At 48.6% G+C, this 13,487-nt stretch overlaps 1 protein-coding gene across 1 annotated transcript in view; it reads right to left on the bottom strand.

The window, feature by feature from the left end:
• Positions 1-13,487, bottom strand: part of LOC119965751 (extracellular matrix-binding protein ebh-like) — a 155,738-nt gene that overhangs the window by 22,522 nt on the left and 119,729 nt on the right. Inside the window, exons 3-4 of the mRNA XM_038796578.1 lie at positions 2,169-8,318; positions 480-615 (exon numbers count right to left, since the gene is read on the bottom strand). Of these exons, the coding sequence (XP_038652506.1) occupies positions 480-615; positions 2,169-8,318 (6,286 nt within the window). The remainder of the gene's footprint in view (positions 1-479; positions 616-2,168; positions 8,319-13,487) is intronic.

Raw genomic sequence — 13,487 nt, 5'->3', positions numbered from 1 at the left:
GTGAGTAATCCAGACCCGGTGGGACTCGGCCAAACCCGTCGGCCACCCGGCCCATCGGGGCCTGGAGAATCGCCGGGGGGGGGGTCGCTGTCGACGGCCCCCGACCAGCATGACGGTGGACCCGCCGGCGGCTGAACAATGTCGCCGAAGAATAGGGAAGCCTATTGGGGCGGTGGGGCTCGATTCCCCCCCCCCGGGGATTCTCCGACCCGCCGCCGGATCGCAGAATCCCGGCCTGAGTGTCTGAGAGATCACATTGTCGGGACAGAGTATAAGGTGGCAGGAGGCAGGAAATTGGAGAGAATGAGAGAGATAATGCCGAGAGCCTAACGTTGAGAGAGACACAGTGAGAGTTCTGTCGGGAATCATTCAAATCTTAAACTTTGACTCTGAGAAATAAAAAGGGAGGAGAGAGATTGAAGAGACGGTCAATATAAATACGACCAGCTACAGTCTGAAATGGAGTCAATTCTATTTACCTGCTGTGTGTCGATGAGCTTGTGAAGCACCTCCATCGCTTTACATAAAACAAAACGATGACATTAACAGCCAATAGCAGAAGAAGGACTAACAGCGAGCCCAGGACAATGGGAACCAGATTGAGAGACCAGCTTTCTGAAAAATAACAACAATTTAATACAATTCCATCACCAACGCAGTGAACTGTAACTGGTGTCACGAAACGCAGTCACTGCTTTCATGCAGGTATCACAACAACCAATTTGCACAAACCAGGAATGACGAGGTCATCTGTTTTTTGACACGTCGTGTGAGGGACAAATATTGGCCGGGACATCAGAGAGGACTGCCCTGCTCTGATCCCAAACACCGTGGGGTAGGGCCATGGGGAATATACTGCAAGGTCCCAGAGAACAGACATTCTCTTTAACTTGTGGGGGAGGGGTGGAGGTGGTGGGACATGGGGGTGGAGAGCGGCCTGAGTAAGAGCTGGAAGGACTAGTTGTGGTTGCAAGAGGTTTCTGTTGAAAATAAATAAAATGAGACCGAGAGAGAGAGAATGAGAGAGAGAGAGAAAGACACAGAGACAGAGAGAGAGAGAGGAGGCTGACTGCATTGTGTGGGGTTTATGAGGGTCTTACCCACGGATTGGAAAAGCCAGCAGGGAACTCATGGAATATTTGAATACATATATGAATAAATTTGAATAAATATCAAAAATAGAATCCATAGAAGTGCAGATTAGGTGGATTGACCATGATGAAAAATTATCCCTCAGGATCTCGGGATGTACAGGTTAGGTGAAATTGTGGGGGTAAGGTGGGGGAGTGTGCTTAGGCAGGGTGCTCTTTCGGAGGGTGGGTGCAGACATGATGGGTCGAATGGCCTCCTTCTGCATTGTAGAGCTTCCATGGTTCTATGAAACATCCTTCAGGCACTTCAGTGGACGCTGTGGGTCCTCTCCTGCCCTTGAGTCCTGCCCACGCACAGCTGAAAACCAATCAGAAGCTGGCAGCTATTCATTGCCACCAGCGGGAGCGATGACGGACTCACCAGGAACGTCATAGGGGCCCAGACTAAAGGTGGGTGAGGGTGGATGGGGAGCGAGGGTTGGTTGTCATGCTGAAGGATAGGCATGGGGTGGCCTGTGTTTGGTTTCATGCAGATATTACTGCCACTCTGATAGGCTCATCTTGCAATACACCCAGAGAAGAAAAGTGCGAGCTCGATGCTCCTGTGTCCAGGGTTGGTTGGATGTGATGTGGAATTGGGGCAGTATATCCAGTGCCATTGGGAAGACAATGGGAACACAATATACCCATTTGGAAAAGACGGTGGCCATCCCATGTCTCGGTGACAAGACGGACACACATTTTAATGTCAATATTTGAAATGAAAAAATGAAATGAAAATCGCTTATTGTGGTGAGTAGGCTTCAATGAAGTTACTGTGAAAAGCCCCTAGACGCCACATTCTGGCGCCTGTTCGGGGAGGCTGGTACGGGAATCGAACCGTGCTGCTGGCCTGGCTTGGTCTGCTTTAAAAGCCAGCGATTTAGCCCAGTGAGCTAAACCAGCCCCTAGTGAGCTAAACCAGCCCCTTTTTTTGAGGCTTTTACAGCTATTTCTGGGAGTTATGTAGTCATTTGCTGTATAAAGACACCCCTGCCTTTAATAACATCAAAATGAACCAAATTTAAATTCACTCACTTGCTGCGCTTAACTGAGTAATATTCCTGGAAATTTCAGCAACTGTAACACTCCTTTCTGTCCCATTCCAGGGAATATCAGCGATGGTTCCAATCCCTTTAGACAAAGTCTGACGTACATTTTCACTGGTTAGATTCAGTTCCTGCTCAGTCCCAGAAATATCTTCACTGGTTTCGTTCTGTTCAGACACTGAATTCAAATCAGTCCCGTTCCTGGAAATTACCCCACTCGTTTCATTCCATTGAGGCACATTGTCAGAGATAACTCCACTGGCGGCATTTATTAAACTCTTGGATGTCGCTCCACTGGCTGCATTCAGCTCATTCCCAGCTGTGGATGTCTCTCCACTGGCTGCATTCAGCTCATTCCCAGCTCTGGATATCTCTCCACTGGCTGCATTCAGCTCATTCCCAGCTCTGGATATCTCTCCACTGGCTGTATTCAGCTCATTCCCAGCTGTGGATGTCTCTCCACTGGCTGCATTCAGCTCATTCCCAGTCTTGGAGATCTCTCCACTGGCTGCATTCAGAACCTTCCCAGCTGTGGATGTCTCTCCACTGGCTGCATTCAGAACCTTCCCAGCTGTGGATGTCTCTCCACTGGCTGCATTCAGAACCTTCCCAGCTGTGGATGTCTCTCCACTGGCTGCATTCAGAACCTTCCCAGCTGTGGATGTCTCTCCACTGGCTACATTCAGAACCTTCCCAGCTGTGGATGTCACCCCACTGGCTGCATTCAGCTCATTCCCAGCTGTGGATGTCTCTCCACTGGCTGCATTCAGCTCATTCCCAACAATGGATGTCTCCCCACTGGTTGCATTCAGCTCATTCCTGGCACTGGATGTCTCTCCACTGTCTGTATTCAGCTCATTCCCAGCCCTGGTTATCTCTCCACTGGTTGCATTCAGCTCATTCCCAACACTGGATGTCTCCCCACTGGTTGCATTCAGCTCATTCCCGGCCCTGGATATCTCCCCACTGGCTGCATTCAGCTCATTCCCAACACTGGCTATCTCCCCACTGGCTGTATTCAGCTCATTCACAGCACTGGCTATCTCCCCAATGGTTGCATTCAGCTCATTCCCAACACTGGCTATCTCCCCACTGGCTGCATTCAGCTCATTCGCAACACTGGCTATCTCCCCACTGGCTGTATTCAGCTCATTCACAGCACTGGCTATCTCCCCAATGGTTGCATTCAGCTCATTCCCAACACTGAATATCTCCCCACTGGCTGCATTCAGCTCAATCCCACTCTGAGCTATCTTTCCACTGGTATCATTCTGTTTGGACACATTCGTGTATATTTCCTCATTGGATACTTCTGGCTCATTCCCGTCTTTGGGAACCTCTCCACTGGTTGCATTTTGTTCTTTTCTGGATTTAATTCCACTGGTTCTATTCGGAAAATTCCCATCGCTAGTGGTTTCTCCACTGGAAATATTCCGTTGGGAAACTGGCCTTCCTGGTCCTCCAATGGCTGCATTCAGCTCATTCCCAGCGCTGGATATCTCCCCACTGGCTGAATTCAGCTCATTCCCAGCGCTGGATATCTCCCCACTGGCTGTATTCAGCTCATTCCCAGCCCTGGATATCTCCCCCCTGGTTGCATTCAGCTCAATCCCAGCTCTGGATATCTCTCCACTGGCTGCATTCAGCTCATTCCCAGCCCTGGATATCTCTCCACTGGCTGCATTCAGCTCATTCCCAGCCCTGGATATCTCTCCACTGGCTGTATTCAGCTCATTCCCTGCTCTGGATATCTCTCCACTGGCTGCATTCAGCTCATTCCCAGCCCTGGATATCTCTCCACTGGCTGCATTCAGCTCATTCCCAGCCCTGGATATCTCCCCACTGGTTGCATTCAGCTCATTCCGAGCCCTGGATGTCTCCCCGCTGGCTGCATTCAGCTCATTCCCGGCACTGGATATCTCCCCACTGGCTGTATTCAGCTGATTCCCACTCTGAGCTATCTTTCCACTGGTATGATTCTGTTTGGACACATTCGTGCATATTTTTCCATTGGTTACGTTTGGCCTTTCTGTCTCTCCACTGGCTGCATTCAGTTCATTCCCACTCCTGGAAGAGCCTCCACTGGTTGCATTCAGCTCATTCCCAGCTCTGGATATCTCTCCACTGGCTGCATTCAGCTCATTCCCAGCTCTGGATATCTTCCCACTGGTTGCATTCAGCTCATTCCCGGCACTGGATATCTCCTCACTGGCTGCATTCAGCTGATTCCCACTCTGAGCTATCTTTCCACTGGTATCATTCTGTTTGGACACATTCGTGCATATTTTTCCATTGGTTACGTTTGGCCTTTCTGTCTCTCCACTGGCTGCATTCAGTTCATTCCCACTCCTGGAAGAGCCTCCACTGGTTGCATTCAGCTCATTCCCAGCTCTGGATATCTCTCCACTGGCTGCATTCAGCTCATTCCCGGCCCTGGATATCTCCCCACTGGCTGTATTCAGCTCATTCCCAGCCCTGGATATCTCCCCACTGGTTGCATTCAGCCCAATCCCAGCCCTGGATATCTCTCCACTGGCTGCATTCAGCCTATTCCCAGCACTGGATATCTCTCCACTGGCTGCATTCAGCTCATTCCCAGCTCTGGATATCTCTCCACTGGCCGTATTCAGCTCATTCCCAGCCCTGGATATCTCTCCACTGGTTGCATTCAGCTCATTCCCAGCTCTGGATATCTCTCCACTGGCTGCATTCAGCTCATTCCCGGCCCTGGATATCTCCCCACTGGCTGCATTTAGCTCAATCCCACTCTGAGCTATCTTTCCACTGGTATCATTCTGTTTGGACACATTCATGTATATTTCCTCATTGGATACTTCTGGCTCATTCCCGTCTTTGGGAACCTCTCCACTGGTTGCATTTTGTTCTTTTCTGGATTTAATTCCACTGGTTCTATTCGGAAAATTCCCATCGCTAGTGGTTTCTCTACTGGAAATATTCCGTTGGGAAACTGGCCTTTTTGGTCCTCCACTGGCTGCATTCAGCCTATTCCCAGCCCTGGATATCTCCCCACTGGCTGTATTCAGCCTATTCCCAGTCTTGGATATCCTCTCACTGGCTGCATTCAGCTCATTCCCAGTCTTGGATATCTCTCCACTGTCTGCATTCAGCTCATTCCAATCACTGGATACCTCTCCACTGGCTGCATTCAGCTCATTCCCAGTCTTGGATATCTCTCCACTGTCTGCATTCAGCTCATTCCAATCACTGGATACCTCTCCACTGGCTGCATTCAGCTCATTCCCAGCCCTGGATATCTCTCCACTGGCTGCATTCAGCTCATTCCAAGCACTGGATATCTCTCCACTGGCTGCATTCAGCTCACTCCCAGCCTTGGAAGGGATTCCACTGGTATCATTCTGTTTAGACACATTTGTGTATGTTCCTCCACTTGTTGCATTCAGCATATTTCCGTCTTTGGAAAACCCTGTTACATTGAGTTCATTCCTGGATATTATCCATCTGGTTCTATTCAACACATTCCCATTCCTGGAGCTCTCTCCAGTGGTTTCATTCCGGTTCGACATATTTCTGGATATCTCCCCATTGGATGCATTGAACTCATTCCCACTCCTGGAAATCTCTCTGCTGGAGTCATTTCCATTCGACAGTTTGCTGGATAGATCTTCATTGGCTACAATCAGCTCATTTAAAATCCTGGAAAAGACTCCACTGTCTGCATTCAGCTCATTCCCATTCCTGGAAAAGACTCCACTGTCTGCATTCAGCTCATTCCCATTCCTGGAAAAGACTCCACTGTCTGCATTCAGCTCATTCCCATTCCTGGAAAAGACTCCACTGTCTGCATTCAGCTCATTCCCATTCCTGGAAAATACTCCACTGTCTGCATTCAGCTCATTTCCAACACTGGCTCTCTCCTCACTGGTTGCATTCAGCTCATTCCCAACACTGGCTATCTCCCCACTGGTTGCATTCAGCTCATTCCCAACACTGGCTATCTCCCCACTGGCTGCATTCAGCTCATTCCCAACACTGGCTCTCTCCCCACTGGTTGCTTTCAGCTCATTCCCAACACTGGCTATCTCCCCACTGGTTGCATTCAGCTCATTCCCAACACTGGCTATCTCCCCACTGGTTGCATTCAGCTCATTCCCAACACTGGCTATCTCCCCACTGGTTGCATTCATCTCATTCCCAACACTGGCTATCTCCCCACTGGCTGCATTCAGCTCATTCCCAACACTGGCTCTCTCCCCACTGGTTGCTTTCAGCTCATTCCCAACACTGGCTATCTCCCCACTGGTTGCATTCAGCTCATTCCCAACACTGGCTATCTCCCCACTGGTTGCATTCAGCTCATTCCCAACACTGGCTATCTCCCCACTGGTTGCATTCATCTCATTCCCAGCACTGGCTATCTCTCCACTGGCTGCATTCAGCTCATTCCCAACACTGGCTATCTCCCCACTGGTTGCATTCATCTCATTCCCAGCACTGGCTATCTCTCCACTGGCTGCATTCAGCTCATTCCCAACACTGGCTATCTCCCCACTGGTTGCATTCAGCTCATTCCCAACACTGGCTATCTCCCCACTGGTTGCATTCATCTCATTCCCAGCACTGGCTATCTCTCCACTGGCTGCATTCAGCTCATTCCCAACACTGGATATCTCTCCACTGGCTGCATTCAGCTCAATCCCACTCTGAGCTATTTTTCCACTGGTATCATTCTGTTTGGACACATTCGTGTATATTTCCTCATTGGATACTTCTGGCTCATTCCCGTCTTTGGGAACCTCTCCACTGGTTGCATTTTGTTCATTCCCGGCCTTGGAAAACACTCCACTGTCTGCATTCAGCTCATTCCCAGTCCTGGATCTCTCCCCACTGGCTGCATTCAGCTCATTCCCAGCCCTGGATCTCTCCCCACTGGCTGCATTCAGCTCATTCCCAGCTCTGGATATTCCTCCACTGGCTGCATTCAGCTCATTCCCAGCTCTGGATATTCCTCCACTGGCTGCATTCAGCTCATTCCCAGCCCTGGATGTCCCTCCACTGGCTGCATTCACCTCATTCCCAGCCCTGGATATTCCTCCACTGGTTGCATTCAGCTCATTCCCAGCACTGGATATCTCTCCACTGGCTGCATTCAGCTCATTCCCAGCACTGGATATCTCTCCACTGGCTGCATTCAGCTCATTCCCAGCCTTGGAAGGGGTTCCACTGATATCATTCTGTTTAGACACATTTGTGTATGTTCCTCCACTTGTTGCATTCAGCATATTTCCGTCTTTGGAAAACCCTGTTACATTGAGTTCATTCCTGGATATTGTCCAACTGGTTCCATTCAACACATTCCCATTCCTGGAGCTCTCTCCACTGGTTCCATTCCATTTTGACACCGGAATTTCCATTTCCCCACTGGCTGATTTCAGCACAGTCCCAGTCCTTTTTTTCTCTCCACTGGTTACATTCAACTCAGTCCCATTCCGAGCCATCTTTGCACCAGTTCCAGTTATTTCAGGTCCAATCTTCAATGTCTCTTCACTGGTTATATTCGGTTTAATTCCAATCCTTGGTGTCTCATTGGTTACATTCTGTTTAGTTCCAACTCCAGATGACTCTCCCATGGTTATATTCAGTTTAATATCAATCGTCAATATCTTTTCATTCTGTTTAATTCCAATTGTCTCTTTGTTGGTCACATTCGGCTTAATATCAATCTTCAATATCTTTTCATTCTGTTTAATTCCAATTCCAGTTGTCTCTTTGTTGGTCACATTCGGTTTAATTCCAATTGTCAATGTCTCTGCATTGGTTACACTCAGCTGTGATCCATTCCCACTGATATCTCCCCACACGGAGCAGTAATAGACGGCAGTGTCACTGGGCTGCACGTTGCTGATTGTCAGGATGAAGGTTTTATTGGACGTGTCTCGGGAAGGATGGAAACGCTCAGTGAAACCTGGACTCCGTTGTGTGTTGTTCTTTATATCATGTGTTAAAACCCTCTCCATATCTTTCCCTGGCAGCTCCCGGTTCCAGTGAACATCGGTGTGTGTCAATGCGGCGTTCCGCATGGTGCACTGTAACCGTGCAGTCTGACCCTCTGTGACACGTTCCACACTCGGGGACTGGAGAAGGACTGGAGGATTTTCACCTTTAAGAGAGAAATACCAATAAATTAAAGGGTGCATAGTATCTCAAGTGTTCTAAGTGAAAGTAAGTTTCACGCATCTATGCCTCTAACCTGAATGTTTATTTCCTTAGAGCCCAGCTAATTTCCTTTTGAATCATTCATTTTCTCAGTTTCCATCCCCTTCGTAGGCAGCGAGATCCATGTAAAAACATTCTTACTCATATCCCCATCTAACCCTTGCCCAAAAGGTTAAATATATTTTTTAGTCACAACCAATGGGAAGAGTTATTCTTTTCTGCCTTACCCTAATGTTTTTTAAATCTTGTACACCTCTATAAAACCTCTCCTCACTCTCCTTTGCTCAAAGACGGACAAGTGAGCTACTCCAACCAAATCCGACAGCTAAAATCTCACATTCCCATCTCCTTTACTGTGTCTGTAAATCTGTACTCATAGAAACATAGAATTTTATAGAATCACAGAATTTAAAGTGCAGAAGGAGGCCATTTGGCCCATCGAGTCTGCACTGGCTCTTGGAAAGAGCACGCCAACCAACCCCACTCCTCCACCCTATCCCCATAACACAGTAACCACACCCAAATCAAAAGGCAATTTTGGACACTAAGGGCAATTTATCATGGCCAATCCACCTAACCTGCACATCCTTGGACTGTGGGAGGAAACCGGAGCAGCCGGAGGAAACCCACGCAGACACGGGGAGAACGTGCAGACTCCGCACAGACAGTGACCCAAGTCGAAATCGAACCTGGGACCCTGGAGCTGTGAAGCAATTGTGCTATCCACAATGCTACCGTGCTGCCCTCTACCTGTACTGCTGGTAACAGAGAAGAATAAAAATATGTTAGTTGAACAAGATAAATTACCCAATTGACAGTGTGTCACTGTCTCCTCACAAACAGAAACACTGACCATCTTGAACCGCTGCAGTCCTTGAGGTGTAGGTACACCCACTGTGCTGTTAGGGAGGGAGTTCAAGGATGTTGACCCAGTGACAGGAGCGGCCGATATATTTCTAAGTCAGGGTGGTGAGTGACTTGGAGGGGAACCTCCAGGTGGTGGGGTTCCCAGGTATCTGCTGCTCTTGTCCTTCTAGATGGTAGAGGCCGTGGGTTTGGAAGGTGCTGTCTCAGGAACCTTGGTGAGTTACCGCAGGGCATCTTGTAGATGGTACACACGGCTGCCACTGTTTGTCAGTGGTGGACAATCAAGCGGGGCTGCTTTGTCCTGGATGGTATTGAGCTTCTTGAGCGTGGTTGGAGCTGCTCTCATCCAGGCAAGTGGAGAGTATTCCATCACACTCCTGACTTGTGCCTTGTAGATGGTGGACAGGCTTTGGGGGGGGGGGGGGGGGGGGGGGGGCGGGTGAGTTACTTGCCTTTGACCTGCCCTGTATTAATGTGGCTAGTCAGTTCAGTTTCTGATCAATGGTAACCCCAAGGATGTTGATTGGGGGGGATTCAGCGATGGTAATGCCATTGAATGTCAAAGGGAAGTTGTTAGATCCACTCTTGTAGGAGATGGTCATTGCCTGGCACTTGTGTGGTGTAAATGTAATTTGTCAGCCCAAGCCTGGATATTGTCCAGGTCTTGCTGCATTTGGACAGGGACTGCTTCAGTATCTGAGGAATCGTGAATGGTGCTGAATATTGTGCAGTCATCCGCAAACATTCCCACTTCTGACCTTCTGATGGAAGGGAGGTCATTGATGAAGCAGCTGAAGATGGTTGGACCTAGAATACTACCCTGAGGAACTCCTGTGTTGATGACCTGGAGCTGAGATGATTGACCTCCAACCACCACAACCATCTCCCTTTGTGCCGGGTGTGACTCCAACCAGCAGAGAGATTTCCCTCTGATTCTCATTGACTCCAGTTGAGCTAGGGCTCTTTGATGCCACACTCGGTCAAATGCTGCCTTGATATCAAGGGCCGTCATTCTCACCTCACCTCTGGCATTCAGCTCATGTATCCATGTTTGAACCAAGGCTGTAATGAAGTCAGGAGCTGAGTGACCCTGGCGGAACCCAAACTGAGTGTCCGTGAGCAGGTTGTTGCTGAGTAAGTGCCGCTTGATAGCACTGTTGATGACTCCTTCCATCACTTTGCTAATGATGGAGAGAAGACTGATAGGGTGGTAATTGGTTGGGTTGGATTTGTCCTGTTTCTTGTGTGCAGGTCACACCTGGGCAATTCTCCACATTGCTGGGTCAATGTCAGTGTTGTAGCTGTACTAATGCCAGGATAGTGTCAGGGCCCACAGCCTTTGCTGTATCCAATGCCTTTAACCCTTTATTGATGTCACTGGAGTGAATCGTATTGGCTGAAGACTGACATCTGCGATGCTGGGGACTTCTGGAGGAGACCCAGATGGATCATCCACTTCACACTTCTGGCCGAAGATTGTTGTGAATTCCTCAGCCTTGCCTTTTGCACATATCCGATCCAATGAAGAAGCAGACAGATTGGCCAAGAAACATAATGGGTCTGAGGATTGGGAGAAGTTTAGAATTCAGCAAAGAAGGACGAAGGGATTGATTAAGAAGGGGAAAGTACAGTACAAAAGGAAGCTTGCAGGGAACATAAAGACTGACACTAAGAGTTTCTATAGATATGTGAAGAGAAAGAGATTGGTAAAGAGAAATGTAGGCCCCTACAGACAGAAACAGGGGAATGCATAATAAAGGACAAAGAAATGGCTGAGCAATTAAATACATACTTTGGTTCTGTCTTCACAAATGAGGACACAAATCAGAACCCAAAAATGTTGGAGAATGAAAGGTTTAGTGAGAGGGAAGGACTGAGGGAGATCAACATTAGTAGAGAAATGGTGCTGGGAAAATTGATGGGATTGAAGGCGGATACATCCCCAGGGCCTGAGAATCTGCATCCCAGAGTGCTTAAGGAGGTGGCTCTGGAAATAGTGGATGCATTGGTGGGCATCTTCCAGGATTCTATAGACTCTGGAACTGTCCCTGCAGATTGGAGGGTAGCTAATGTCACTCCGATATTCAAAAAGGGAGGTAGAGAGAAAGGGAATTATAGACCAGTGAGCCTAACATTGGTAGTGGGGAAAATTCTTAAATCCATAATCAAGGACTTTATAGCGGGACATTTAGAAAGCAGTGGCAGGATCAGTCAGAGTCAGCATGGATTTGTGAAAGGAAAATCATGCTTGACAAATCTGTTGGAATTCTTTGAAGATGTAACCAGTACAATTGACAAGGGGGAGCCAGTCGATGTGGTGTATTTGGACTTTCAGAAGGCATTTGACAAAGTCCCGCATAAGAGATTGTTGTGCAAAATTAAAGCGCATGGGATTGGGGGAAAGGTATTGAGGTGGATAGAAAACTGGTTGGCAGAGAGGAAACAGAGTAGGAATTAATGGGTCCTTTTCAAATTGGCAGGCGGCAACCAGTGTGGTACCACAGGGATTGATGCTGGGACCCCAGCTATTCACAATATATATTAATGATTTGGATGAGGGAACAAAATGTAACATCTCAAAGTTTGCAGATGATACCAAGTTGGGTGGGAGGGTGAATTGTGACGAGGATGCAGGGATCCTACAGCAAGGTCTGGACAGGTTGGGCGAGTGGGCAAACCAATGGCAGATGCAGTATAATTTGGGTAAGTGTGAGGTTATTCAGTTTGGAAGCTAAAACAGGAAGGCAGATTACTACCTGAATGGTTGTAAATTGGGAGAAGGGGAGTGTGCAGCGGGACCTGGGTGTCCTTGTGCACCATTCGCTGAAGGTAAGCATGCAGGTACAGCAGGCGGTAAATAAATGGTATGTTGGCCTTCATTGCGAGAGGTTTCGAGTACAGGAGCAGGGATGTGTTGCTGCGATTGTACAGGGCTTTGGTGAGGCCACACCTGGAGTATTGTGTGAAGTTTTGGTCTCCTTCTCTGAGGAAGGATGTTCTTGTTCCATAGGGAGTGCAGCGAAGGGTTACCAGACTGATTCTAGGGATGGCGGGACTGTCATATGAGGAGAGATTGACTAGGTTGGGATTGTTCTCGCTGGAGTTCAGAAGAATGAGGAGGGAATCTCATAGAGACTTATAAAATTCTAACAGGGCTAGACAGGGTAGATGCAGGGAAGATGTTACCAATGATGGGTGTGTCCAGACCAGGGGTCACAGTCTGAGGATTCTGGGTAAACCATTTCGGACTGAGATAAGGAGACATTTCTTCACACAAAGTGTGATGAACCTGTGGAATTCATTACCACAGGAAGTAGTTGATGCTAAAGCTGATTGAATATATTCAAGATATAGCACTTGGGGAGAATGGGGTCAGAGACTATGGGGAGAAAGCAGGATTAGGCTATTGAGTTGGATGATCAGCCATGATCGTGATGAATGGTGGAGCAGACTCGAAGGGCCAAAAGGCCTCCTCCTACTCCGATCTTCTACGTATCTATGTATGTGCTGGGCTCTTTCATCATTGAGGATGGGGATATTTGTGGCGCCTCCTCCTCCAGTGGGTTGTTTAATTGCCCACCACCATTCACAGCTGAATATGGCAGGACTGCAGAGCTTGGATCTGACGCGTTTGTTGTGGAATTGCTTTGCTGTCTGTCATTGCTGCTTGTGCCGTTTGGCACACAAGTAGTCCTGTGTAGTATCTTCACCAGGTTGACACCTCAGTTTTCGGCGTGTCTGCTTTTGCTCCTGGCGTGCTCTCCTGCACTCTTCATTGAACCAGGGTTGATCCCCTGGCTGGGTGGTAATGGTAGAGTGGGGGATATGCCGGGCCATGAGGTTGCAGATTACGGCTGAGTACAATTCTGCTGCTGCTGTTGGCCCACAGCGCCTCATGGATACCCAGTCTGGAGTTGCTAGATCTGTTTGAAGTCTATCCCGTTTCGCACGGTGGTAGTGCCATACAACACGATGGAGGGTATCCTCAATGTGAAGAAAGGACTTTGTCTCCACAAGGACTGTGCGGTGGTCACTTATTGTCATGGACAGATACACCTGCAGCAGGCAGGTTGGTGAGGATGGGGTCAAGAGGGGCGGGTTTAGCTCACTGGGCTAAATCGCTGGCTTTGAAAGCAGACCAAGCAGGCCAGCAGCACGGTTCGATTCCCGTACCAGCCTCCCCGGACAGGCGCCGGAATGTGGCGACTAGGGGCTTTTCACAGTAACTTCATTGAAGCCTACTCGT

Source organism: Scyliorhinus canicula, chromosome 1, assembly GCF_902713615.1.
Source record: "Scyliorhinus canicula chromosome 1, sScyCan1.1, whole genome shotgun sequence".
Taxonomy (NCBI): domain Eukaryota; kingdom Metazoa; phylum Chordata; class Chondrichthyes; order Carcharhiniformes; family Scyliorhinidae; genus Scyliorhinus; species Scyliorhinus canicula.
The sequence above is the reverse complement of the archived record's forward strand: the minus strand, read 5'-3'. Positions and strand labels throughout refer to the sequence as shown.